Raw genomic sequence first — 12,105 nt, forward strand, 5'->3', positions numbered from 1 at the left:
CTTCTCTTTATCTTCTGGATGAAAGACGGTCTTAGAATATTTGCTTGACATTGTAGCATCTCATCCTTCCACCACATTCAAGTCTAAATATTTGAATAGAAATCACACGTCTGTTCTTCAGGCTGCGTGCTCATTTAAACGTACAGTAACACTGTCTCAGGAGGACACTGTGTCCATGAGGCCAGACTATATTTGTCACCGTGGAGAAAATATGCTGACATCCTCCTTAAGCCTGATTTATACTTAGCTGCCGCGCCGGTGTCGCACCTCCAACAGTACCAGATCTACAAGCTCAGCATGTGCTGCAGCGCCATGAGTTGTGAACTTGTAGCTCTGCTATTTCTGGTGTGCGACACCTGCGTGCAACAAAGTATATAAATCAGGCTTTAAGAATGATTTGAGGCCAACACAGCCTAGCAGCTCTCCATGCTGGCCTGGGAATCTTCTGAGTAGCTGCCAACGCTTCTCTGACAGCTAACAATAATAATAATAATCAATCTATAAATACACAGAATCTATGCCTATCTGTGTGTCTGTATGTACCCGTTGTACCCATTGTCAGAGCAGCCGTTGTACCTTGGCGGCCAGTCTATGACATCAGCACTATGATGACGTGATAGTGATGACATCAGAAATCTCCATATATGGGCATAAAATGGACATAGACAGACCTATAGATACTGAGATCTCTATACAGTATTATGAGCATAACAGGCCAGGGACACCCCAACAGACTGATAGATAGATACAGAGATTTGTGGAAACAAACAACACCCCCTGTCCTTACTCCCTCAACCCGCGCAAGGAAAAAACTCCCAAGAAAAATAGAGGAAGAAACCTTGGTATGGCTCACAACAGAGAGGACAATGGGTGCCAAGAGGGAAACATTGAGGCCCTGTTTACAATTTAGGCATTTATCAGACGCTCTTAATCCAGAGCGATTTACTGTTAACAACTTAAACACATAGATCAAATGCATAGAGACAGTGTAGCGCCTCAGTAATCTAGGATCATAGGTCTATGTAAAGGTCTTTTGATACAAGTGCATTTTAAGAAGTGACTTGAAATAAGACCAGTGGCGGAACAACTCAAAGCCGGGCTGGGAGGCACAGCACAGTGACCAGGCCCCCCCTGCGCACATCCCGCGCACGCAAGATTTTTCAGGTTTTGGGCGGATTCGGTCACTTTTTGGGGGGCTTTTTGTCACTTTATTTCGGTTTTAGGGTTAGGGTAGGGTTAGGTTAGGGTTATGTTGTTTAATTCTTATTTTTGCCTGATTTTACCGATTTATTATCTGACGGCCCGGGCCCTCCAGGGTCGCGGTCCCGGAGGCGGCCGCCTCCCTGGCCTCCCCGGACGCTCCGCCACTGAATAAGACACAGATTTAATAATGATATTGTGACTCCTGTGTGCGTGTGCTAGGTTGTGTAACGGTGTATTTTTGTATTGTTTATTCAGCCTAGCTGGGAGTATCTGGAGGGCCAGGACATGTCGGGGCCAAGACAAAACCACCTGCTGCCTGCACTGCCCCCTGGCTGGGAGGAGAGGCAGGACAACCTGCACAGAACCTACTATGTGAACCATGAGAACAGAACCACACAATGGGTTAGACCCACAGTACTGTAAGACTCTTAATACTTCCCTTTATATATAGTAGACTGTACTGAAACACTGTTAATACTGTCCTTACATATCGTCTCTGTCGGGTGGAAACCTCATATGTCCAAAACTGTTAAAATTCAGGATTCAAATAAAATAAATCGCAAAAGTAGCAGATCTGCAAGCTGAAAACGTGGCGCGAAGCGACACATTTTGAGCTTGTAGATCTGCTGTGTGCTTTTGTGTGACGATAGTATGATTGAGTAGGGCATTCATTCATGAAAATATGGAGATAAGAGGTTTCTGCCGACAGCAAACAATATAGTAGACTGTACTGTAAGACTGTTAATACTGTCCTTATATATAGTGCACTGAGACTGTTAATACTGTCCTCATATATAGTACACTGAGACTGTTACTCAATCAGGTGCCAGGCTTATTTCAAGCTTGTTGATCCCTGTGTCAGGATTAGGCTATTATTTTACCTTTTCAATTGGTCACAGAGTGTTTGTCTTCAGTGTGATTGATCCCCTGATGGTTGCTGGTTCAGGTGTGGTTTCCCAAATGTCAACAAGGTCATTGTGACCTTGTTGACATTTGTTGTTTGATGTTTGAAAGTGGCATGCCTCACTCAGAAATACAGTGTTTACAATGGTAGAATTTTTTTTTAAACATTGAAGTGGATGGAGCATTAACTTTTTGAAAATCGTTTTCTCCTAGTTCCTTTGAGATAAAAACAAATTTAAAAAACGCAAAAAAAAGACGTCATTGGCACTGATGGCACACTGAAAACGGCCGTCAAAAGACGTCATTGGCACTCAATGAGTTAATACTGTCCTTAAAATTAGTACACTGAGACTGTTAATACTGTCCTTATACTGTATATATAGGGCTGTCACGATTACAAATTTAAGTTGAGGAGTAATTGTCTCTCAAATAATTGCGATTAACAATTTTATTGTGTGTTTGGCCTTGAACAATGGAACACATGAATAAAACAATTATTTCTGTTTGGCCTTTTAGGCTTCGTAATAAAAAAATTCAAATAATTCAATATACAAATAAATTATTTACATATTTAATAATTGTTCACGCGACGCGTTGTAAGCTTGTAGATCAGCTAGTTCAGCTTTTTTATATTTGAAAATTTATGAAAAATGTTCAACATGGAAATGATTATGCAAAAATAATTGTGATTATCTCAAATAATTGCGATCAGACGATTATGTAATAATTGTGACAGGCCTAACTGTCCTTCGACCTCTGGGCCACTGTATATTACATTTAACATGAATGATCTTAAAGCAGGATGTGTACTTTGCAGTGTCACATCGAAAATAGGCGAAAATAACTGTGTGTGTGACACCGCATGTAACCAAGTATATCAAGCCCTTAACACATTCCATGCCAGAGTTTAATCTCATAATGTACTCACCAGTGCCAGCGTTTTATTGTTGTTTTTTTGTTTTTTTCATGTCGCCACAGACCTCGCTAAATAAGTTAAAAGTGCGCGTTCATTTGGTTCTAAACACACAGCGGATCCGTGAGAAACGGCCAGCGAAAACAGTTTCCAAATGCGAGCCGCCATCTTGAAGATACAGCCGATCAACGCCAAACAGTGATCAGCGAGGAGAAAAACAACAACCGAGAAAATCGAGTTTTAAACAGGATCCCAGACAGGAAGCGGATACGATCGGAAAAACCGGAACCCGAATAATTCTGTTTGAAACCGGAAACGGAAATGGATAAAAAAAATTCGGAAAGTGCACCTGGGGCAATTTCAATGGGAATCGGCGGTTCGCGTAGATCTACGCGACTGGCACGCTGCGGCTTTAAATAGGTTCGCGTAGATCTACGCGACTGGCATTCAATGTGTTAACAGTCAATATTTCATTTCATTGCTTTTTTCCCTACTACTGTATGCCTCTTCATTGATTCATCGTGGTTGATATTTCAAAATGTGTGTGTGTGTGTGTGTGTGTTACAGAGACAGTGAGGAACAGAACGGTAACATGGAGGCCCAGCATGCGTTCACGGCCCGCAGACAGATCTCAGACCACGATGAGTCGGACAGACAAGAATCTCCTGAAGTAATTCTACCTGCGTCACATTTGTCCATGTTGTACACACTGTAGCCCTGAGGCGATTATGGACAAAATCAAGTATCACAATGTTTATCACCAAATACCTCAATATTGATATTGTAGCGTGACGATAATATCATTCACAATATGACGCGCTGTGTGCTTGCAAGTCTTAAGTAGCCAAGTGGCCCATAGAACAGGAGTCTCTCCTGTTTCTGTAGCATGAGGCGGCTTGATGTATTAGCATAGCACAGCACTCGCTGCCGCGCTATGAGCTTGTATATCTGCTATTTTTGTCTAGAAAGCATCAAATAATGGTTAAAGTGGTTACACAGATGCGTTTCCCGGTTTTAATGGTCTTAAATCCTGGGTTCTGTCTGTCTTCTACGCAGAGCTGGGAGATCATCACAGAAGATGAGTCTACCTTGTACCACAGCTCCACCCCTCCCCCCCATCACCCCCCGCTGGACTTCCATCCGCCGCCCGACGACCTTCAGACGTTGGCAGACCTGGGTCGTCTGACGTTGTCATCGGGGGCCACGCCTGGAGAGCGGCGCCTCTCCCAGACGGTGAGTCTTTCGTCCTTCCAAAGCCAAATACATATCATTTTGGAGGTCCTTGGCTCGAAAAAGTTTGAGAACTACTGATTTAGAAGGTATTTGTAGAATCTGCCGGTCTTTGTGGGTTAACTGCCGTTTAGCCCAAGACCAGAGCACCTTTGCCCGCTCCACATTGTCAGATAGCAGGCAGTTTTCATCCGCATAGTCCTGGTGTCTTTTAGACTTCCCAGGTGTAGTAGTGAGGCAGAGTTCCTGCTCCCGTCCACTGCAGGGCTATAATGAAAGGAAGGGGGCAAGAGAGTGTCCCGAGAGTGTCCCCTTGCAACACCCCAGCCAGGAGGTCAAACTCCTCACTGTTGCCATCAGGTCATCACCTTATACATGTACATGGCTCCTTTGGCCCAGAGTAGGTTGGGAGGAACACCATAGGTCTTGACCCCCTTGCTCCCATAAAATGGAAGAATGTTAATACTTCTAATGAATGTTACATACAGTATGACTTTCATTTTAAGGGTGCTGACATTAAATGCTTGAGGACTCCTAAAAGGGATCTAAAATCACAAGCCATTAGTGAATGTGTGCGTTTGACACTTTCAAACACACTTTTCAGGATCACTCCAGTAATTCCAGCCATTCCAGCCGTAGAGGAAGTGCCCAAACTTCATCATTAGAGGAACATCCTGTGCGTCCCGTGGTGAGTATTGTGGTCTTAAGAGCTTCTGTCCATAACTTTTAGGCCCTACTCGGCATTCGAACCCGGGTCTGCAAATGGAAGTCTCAGTGTGGTTTCAAGAGGTGGGAGACCACATCTAACCTTTTAGTCATTAAAATAAGTCCCAAATGGCAGTTTTAAGCCTAATTAACAGTCCATAGTACGATTGTGTCGCTTGCCAGAAATGACAGATCTCACAAGCTAATCTAAGATACTACTAGCTCAGATAGGTAATATTGAATACACGACGAGGATTACTCGATAACTGTCTACTTATAATCAAACCGGTCGGATCCGGATGTATGAAATAATTTAGGCATCAATTTCCCAAGTCTGTCTGCCAGCACCTTAGTTGAGATGTTATAGTCGCAACAAAGTAGGCCAACCAGACGGTAAAGGCAAATGCAAATGCAACTAGTCGCAACTCTTTGCCACAAAACAGTTTTAAGGTCAACCACACCAATGCAACTCCTTGCAACTGCCATTGGGGTTAATGGTTGCAAGTAGTTGCAAATAGTTGCATGTTGCAAGGTGAATCAGTGGTGTGGAGTGGTCTTTTAAGACTCACACAACAGGTCCTTATTATTTTTTAATAGCAATGAGATCGTAGTAGAATATAAAAAATCTATTACAATTTGTCTGTGGCGATTTGTTGATAAAATATACGAAAAGAAACGGTTACAAGTCAGTTATTGGTTCTAAATATCGGTTTCAATATATTTTCAGTTAATTGCCCTGCCCAATTATAGCTCTGATTAGGTCCTCTTGTGGTACAAAACGAAGGAAGGAAGGGTATAGTTAACCTTAATGAGGCTGAGCTTTCTTTGTGAGTGATCGTGTTGCAGTAGAAGGTGTGGATTACAGCAGTAATGTGCTGTTTGTGTGCTTGAACAGCTGCTCCCCACCTCCAGTGGGCTGCCTGCAGGCTGGGAGGAGAAACAGGACAGCAAAGGCAGACGCTACTACGTCAATCACAACAGCCGAACTACCACATGGACACGCCCACTCATTCAGGTAATATATCTCTCTCTCTCTCTCTCTCTCTCTCTCTCTCGCTCTCCTCTCTCCTCTCTTCTTTCTCTCTCTCATTTATATATATTCACTCCCTCTCTCTCTCTCAAATATATATTCACTCCAACCCACTGCACACAGCACTTCTACTCACAGAAGAGCCCATTCAGTAATAGGTTTCTATCACAGAAGTGTGTAGCACAGACAGATTTGAGAACTCCTTCACTCCATGGGCCATTAACCCCTTTTTAGACTTTTTTTTTAAAGCGAACATTTGTACTTTGCTTCTGGGGATTCTACAAATGTCTTCTAAATCCTAACAGTTTTTAAAAAAAGCTTCTGCTTCTTAAAAATGTATATATATATATTCAAAGATTTTCACTCTTTTTCACAATAGCAAAAATAGCAGATCTACAAGTTCATAGCGCGGCATTCAGTGCCGTGCTATGAGCTTTGTAAGGGACCAGAGTTGGCCGGCAAGAGAGTCACCAGGAGACTTGTGTAGTTTTCTTAAAATGATTTTTTTCCCTTTTTTTTCCCCCATAAAATGTATTGCACTGGAGCTGTTCAACAGAACAAATTTCCTTTGGGATTAATAAAGTTTATATCTATCTATCTATCATAAATATCATCGCTGTCGGGCAGAGACCTCTTATCTCCATATTCAAACTTTTATGTGTTTTTTCGTAAATGAACGCCCTACTTGATTATACTACAGCGTCACACAAAAGCATCAAAAGTAGCAGATCCACAAGCTCAAAACGCGACGTCAATCTGCTACTTTTGCTGCTTTTGAATTTGAATCCTGAAAAGTTAAGTTTTGGACATAAGAGGTTTCCACCCAACAGAGACGATATGTTTATACGTAGTCTAACACATTGTTTCAGTCCCATTTAATGATCAGATATTGTTGTTATTGTTTTCAGATAACGTCAGAGGCTGCGGCGGCGGCGGCGGCGGCGGCAGCAGCGGTGATGGTTTTGTCACAAAGCCCCACGACGTACCACCACCCCCCCATGTCCCCAGAGGCCTCTCCTCTACACTCTCCAGGTCCAGAGACCCGATACGAAGCATGTGGCGTGATGCCCACTGGCTGGGAGGTCCGCAGCGCTCCAAACGGAAGGCCTTTCTTCATAGACCACATCACAAAGAATACCAGCTGGGTGAGGACGTCTTTACATTGACACATTGACATGTTGTACATTTTTGAAAAATGTACCAATTTATTTTTTTCTAGCGAGAATAGACGATTCGATGAACGGTGGAGTCTCTGCTAGGAGACTCAATTGACCTGCATTTGAGTCTCCGCCAGTCATCAAATTATTGGCTCAGGAATGAGACAAAAACGAAAAAATCTCCATGAATGGGGTGTGTGTTCATGGGGTGTGTAATGGATAGAAAATAAGATTTTTGGGGGGTGAACTACTCCTTTAACCCATTTAGACCTGAGGCCGATTCTAAAAACGCCTTCTAAATCCTAACCTAAATTTTCTGAAAAAACTTTAAATATTTATTTAAAAAAAAATATATATATATATATATTTTGTTATATACTGTACATACACGTAGCATACATACATACGTAGCAACAACAACCCCAAAAGGGGTTCCTGTCTTGAAAGGTATAGTTACAAATAGGGGTTCCCGCCCACCATTTCCTACTTCATCAATAAAATTATTCCTTGTTAATAATAATAATAATAATAATAATAATAATAATAATACATACAATTTATATAGAGCTTTTCTGAGTACTCAAAGTCGCTTTACAAAACAGAAAACTCAATAAAAACGTTATTAGGAAAGAACTAGATTAAAAAGTTAAAAACTATAGAAGTAAAGGTTTTGTTTTATGATATTGTTTCCAAACAGGAGGATCCCAGGTTAAAGATTCCTGTGCACATGAGGAAGAGACCTTCACTTGACCCGGCCGACCTCGGCCCCATGCCGGTAAGAACCCAGATATTGAAAAACGTTGCTCAGCAGTAAGTCTGATCCCTCCAGCTAACAAGCCAAAGAAACCTCTTGACCTGGACCTGACAATTTGGTCCTGTAATACAGTATGAATGTCAATAGAGCATGAAACATAAAACCAGACAAACCATCATCTTTGTGGGTTTCACATTTCTGCTTCTTCTTCCCCTAGGCTGGTTGGGAGGAGAGGGTCCACAGTGATGGGAGGATATTTTACATAGATCACAGTACGTATGATATTTTACATAGATCACAGTACGTATGATATTTTACATAGATCACAGTACGTATGATATTTTACATAGATCACAGTACGTATGATATTTTACATAGATCACAGTACGTATGATTTTTTACATAGATCACAGTACGTATGATATTTTACATAGATCACAGTACGTATGATATTTTACATAGATCACAGTACGTATGATATTTTACATAGATCACAGTACGTATGATATTTTACATAGATCACAGTACGTATGATATTTTACATAGATCACAGTACGTATATTTGTGTTGGTGTCCAAAACCGTCAGGAAATGGAAAAAAATTACATGTTTTCCAATGGATCCAATGAATGTAGTGATCATATAGTCACAAGACACTTTTGTTAATACTTTTCATTGGTTCAATATTTATAAAACTCTCAGACACATTGTAAACCTGGTGTCTCTATTTTGGGAATGTTATCAGTGAAAATCTTCAAAAATGAGTGAAAATAACCAAGTAAGGCCTTAATTAAATAAACAATAACATTAAAAAAAGATGAAATATGGAGATTCAAGATTTCTGCCCAACAGTGATGATATGCCATAGCAGAGAGTAGAGCTTGTCCATGTACTCTGTACTGTATGTAGTAATGAATGACGTATTGCTTTAGCATTGATGAATAACTAGAACTTTTCATTTTACACAGATACCAGGACCACACAATGGGAAGACCCCAGATTACAGAACTCTGCTATAACCGGACCAGTGAGTAGAGATTTCATTTGTCTGATTTACAGTTGCCCATTTTATGTATCAAGACTAAACTTCATCAGCTTAATGATTGATTTCTTGTCATGTACTTTTTTTGGTCAATTCCAGGCTGTGCCTTATTCCAGAGACTACAAGCAGAAATATGAATACTTCCGTAAGAAGCTCAAGAAGCCGGTAAGCGTCCGATACAAGGATGTAAACAAAGGATTAAAAGTCCAGTGTTACAGCTTCATCTTATCTTACAAATATAATATTTGTGTGGAGTCACACTGCCCTCTTCTGAAAACGTTGATGTACTGCTGCTATAGACCAACATTGGTGTGCTGATAGACAGACAGACAGACAGACAGACAGACAGACAGACAGACATTGTTGACATAAAGCTAGATCGATCAATCGTCTATATTGTATGTACTGTACAGTATATATAAAAGTAGCTTTTTCCCCCAAATTATTTGTTTAATGCTTCTGCGATGTCCGCCAAGCGAGTACACAAGGACATAACACTAAAGTGCACCTTGAACCTTGAGTATTAGAGTGAACTTTACAACTGTTCCGTTGTTTCCGTTGTGAATTGTCAGAAGTGTTTCAAAATGTCCAGTAGGTTGGCCTGGAGCTGGTTCCTCCATGACATGTGCTCCTCATGTTAGAGCCAGGTTGAAAGTGATAAAAAAAAAGAAAGAAATCGGGACACATTGAGGCAGCATAATTGCCAATACCAGTGTTGTCAATATATACCATTAGGGCTGTCACGATTACAAATTTAAGTTGACGATTGTCACTCAAATAATTGCGATTAACGATTTTAATTGTGTGTTTGGCCATTGAACATTGGAGCGTATGAATACAATTTCAATTTCTGCTTGCCTCTTAGGCTTCATAATAAATTAAAAAAATTACGGATATGACAAAACTTAAATATACAAAGAAATTATTGACATATTTAATAATTTTATACATGTAAAAATAGCAGACATAGCAGATTTACAAGCTTACAACGTGTCACGAAGAACATTTTTCAACATGGAAACGATTATGACGATTATGCAAAAATAATTGCGATTATCGCAAATAATTGTGATTAGACGATTATGTGACAGGCCTATATACCGTATAGACCAGCCAAACCGATATATATACAGCTTACCTGACACGTGTGTTTCCTGTTTCAGGCCGACATCCCCAACCGCTTTGAGATGAAGCTGAGGCGCAACGCGGTGCTGGAGGACTCGTACCGACGCATCCTGGCCGTGAAGAGGGCCGACTTCCTGAAGGCGCGCCTGTGGGTGGAGTTCGAGGGAGAGAAAGGCCTGGACTATGGAGGCATAGCCAGGGAATGGTTCTTCCTCATCTCCAAGGAGATGTTCAACCCTTACTATGGACTGTTTGAATATTCTGCCACGTGAGTCCACATATATATATATATATATATATATACTGCCGTGTTGATTTCGTCGACTAAAACTATGACGAAAAATGTTCGTCAAATACCTTTTTTCACTGACGAAATCTAAATATAAACGAAATAAAAACTATGCTATGATGACTAAAACTAAGACTAAATCTATTGACTATTTCGTCAAAAAAATAAAAACTAGACTAAAATGTTAGAGAGGGACTAGTGGAGAAGAGATCCAGTAGAACTGAAGGACAAGTCATTTTATGTTTGGTTGCACTCGGGTGTTTCTGAAAATAGCAGATCTACAAGCTCAAGTGAGCTTGGTCGGCTATTTTCAGCATGCAACCAAGTGTAAAATCAGCCATTACGACGCCATCAAGGCACCGCCAAAATACATTTTAATCGACTAAATCAACTGTAGATTTAGTCGACTAAAATCTTATGATATTTAGTCGACTAAAACCAGACAAAAACTAAAACATTTCCGATGACTAAAAGTAAATGGAATTTTATTCAAAAGGCTATGACTAAAACTAAATAAAAATGTACTGTCAAAATCAACACTAATATACTGTATATATGCATAGAGTCAGGCAGAAACCTTGTATCTCCTCCGTATTTCATCCTTTTTATGTTTTTGTAAATTAATGCCCTACTTCATCGTGAAGTAGAGTGTCGCGCAAAAACGGAGAAAATAGCCGATCTACAAGCTCACAGTGTGTCATGATGCGATGCGTTATTTTCTCTATTTTAGAACCATTTTTTAAGTGAAAGTGGTTATGTCTATCTGTGGGATTTATAAATATTGAACCAATGAAGCTTGTGAGTAAATAATAACTACTACAGTGAATCCATTGGAATACAGGTTCTTTTCTTCAATTAACCTAAAAATGTACAGTTTGGACATACAAGGTTTCCAACAGCGACGATAATTTCGTACAGCTTGCAGCACAGTCACAGAATACAGTGGTTGCCTCAGTGTGCTTCTCTTATATGATTTAAATCCAACAATGACAATTACTGAATGACTGCAGCTTGCATTCCAGCAGTGGTGGAAAAATTACACTTTTTTTTTACCTCGTAAAAGTATCAATACTGCAATGTAGAAACACACTGTTAAAGTAAAAGTCTGGTAATCAAATTTTACTTGAGTAAAAGTACAAAATTGCCAGTATTGGCATCAAAATATACCTAAAGTACCAAAAGTAAAAGTACTCATTATGCAGAACTTCATTTTCAGAAGTTATCATTATGTCTAAAATGTATTAAAAAGAATATTTTGAAAATGGCAGCCTCTGGGATGTTTTCAAATAATTGTAGTGGAGTAAAAAGTACAACATTTGCCTCTGAGACGCAGTGGAGTAGAAGTAAAAGTATTGAAAAATGGAAATACTCCAGTAAAGTAAAAGTACCTAAAAATTGTATTTAAGTACAGTACTTGAGTACATGTACTTAGTTACTTTCCACCACTGCATTCCAGTGCAGCATGGGGTGGACAGTAAGCTAAAGGGAACGTGGCTTCATTGTTGTAAAGGTCATGTGTGTTTGTGTTTCAGGGACAACTACACCCTGCAGATCAACCCCAACTCAGGCTTATGTAACGAGGACCACCTGTCCTACTTCAAGTTCATTGGCCGCGTGGCCGGCATGGCCGTGTACCATGGAAAACTACTGGATGGTGAGTCTAAGCAGGCTTGTTGTGAATGACATTTGAACCACTGTCCTAGGTCAGTGGTTCTCAACCTGTGGGTCGGGAACCCCAGGTGGGTCCCCACATGA

At 40.5% G+C, this 12,105-nt stretch overlaps 1 protein-coding gene across 2 annotated transcripts in view; it reads left to right on the forward strand.

The window, feature by feature from the left end:
* The window catches only part of nedd4a (NEDD4 E3 ubiquitin protein ligase a), a 49,778-nt gene that overhangs the window by 30,738 nt on the left and 6,935 nt on the right, over window positions 1–12,105 (forward strand). For both annotated transcript variants that reach the window (XM_080435234.1, XM_080435233.1), the window contains 12 exons: window positions 1,459–1,622; window positions 3,587–3,689; window positions 4,076–4,252; window positions 4,854–4,937; window positions 5,850–5,969; window positions 6,893–7,129; window positions 7,839–7,916; window positions 8,113–8,167; window positions 8,863–8,921; window positions 9,036–9,101; window positions 10,100–10,329; window positions 11,883–12,004. In XM_080435234.1, the coding sequence (XP_080291360.1) occupies window positions 1,459–1,622; window positions 3,587–3,689; window positions 4,076–4,252; window positions 4,854–4,937; window positions 5,850–5,969; window positions 6,893–7,129; window positions 7,839–7,916; window positions 8,113–8,167; window positions 8,863–8,921; window positions 9,036–9,101; window positions 10,100–10,329; window positions 11,883–12,004 (1,495 nt within the window). The remainder of the gene's footprint in view (window positions 1–1,458; window positions 1,623–3,586; window positions 3,690–4,075; window positions 4,253–4,853; window positions 4,938–5,849; window positions 5,970–6,892; window positions 7,130–7,838; window positions 7,917–8,112; window positions 8,168–8,862; window positions 8,922–9,035; window positions 9,102–10,099; window positions 10,330–11,882; window positions 12,005–12,105) is intronic.

Source organism: Gymnoscopelus braueri (assembly GCF_963280865.1).
Source record: "Gymnoscopelus braueri genome assembly, chromosome: 1".
Taxonomy (NCBI): Eukaryota; Metazoa; Chordata; class Actinopteri; order Myctophiformes; family Myctophidae; genus Gymnoscopelus; species Gymnoscopelus braueri.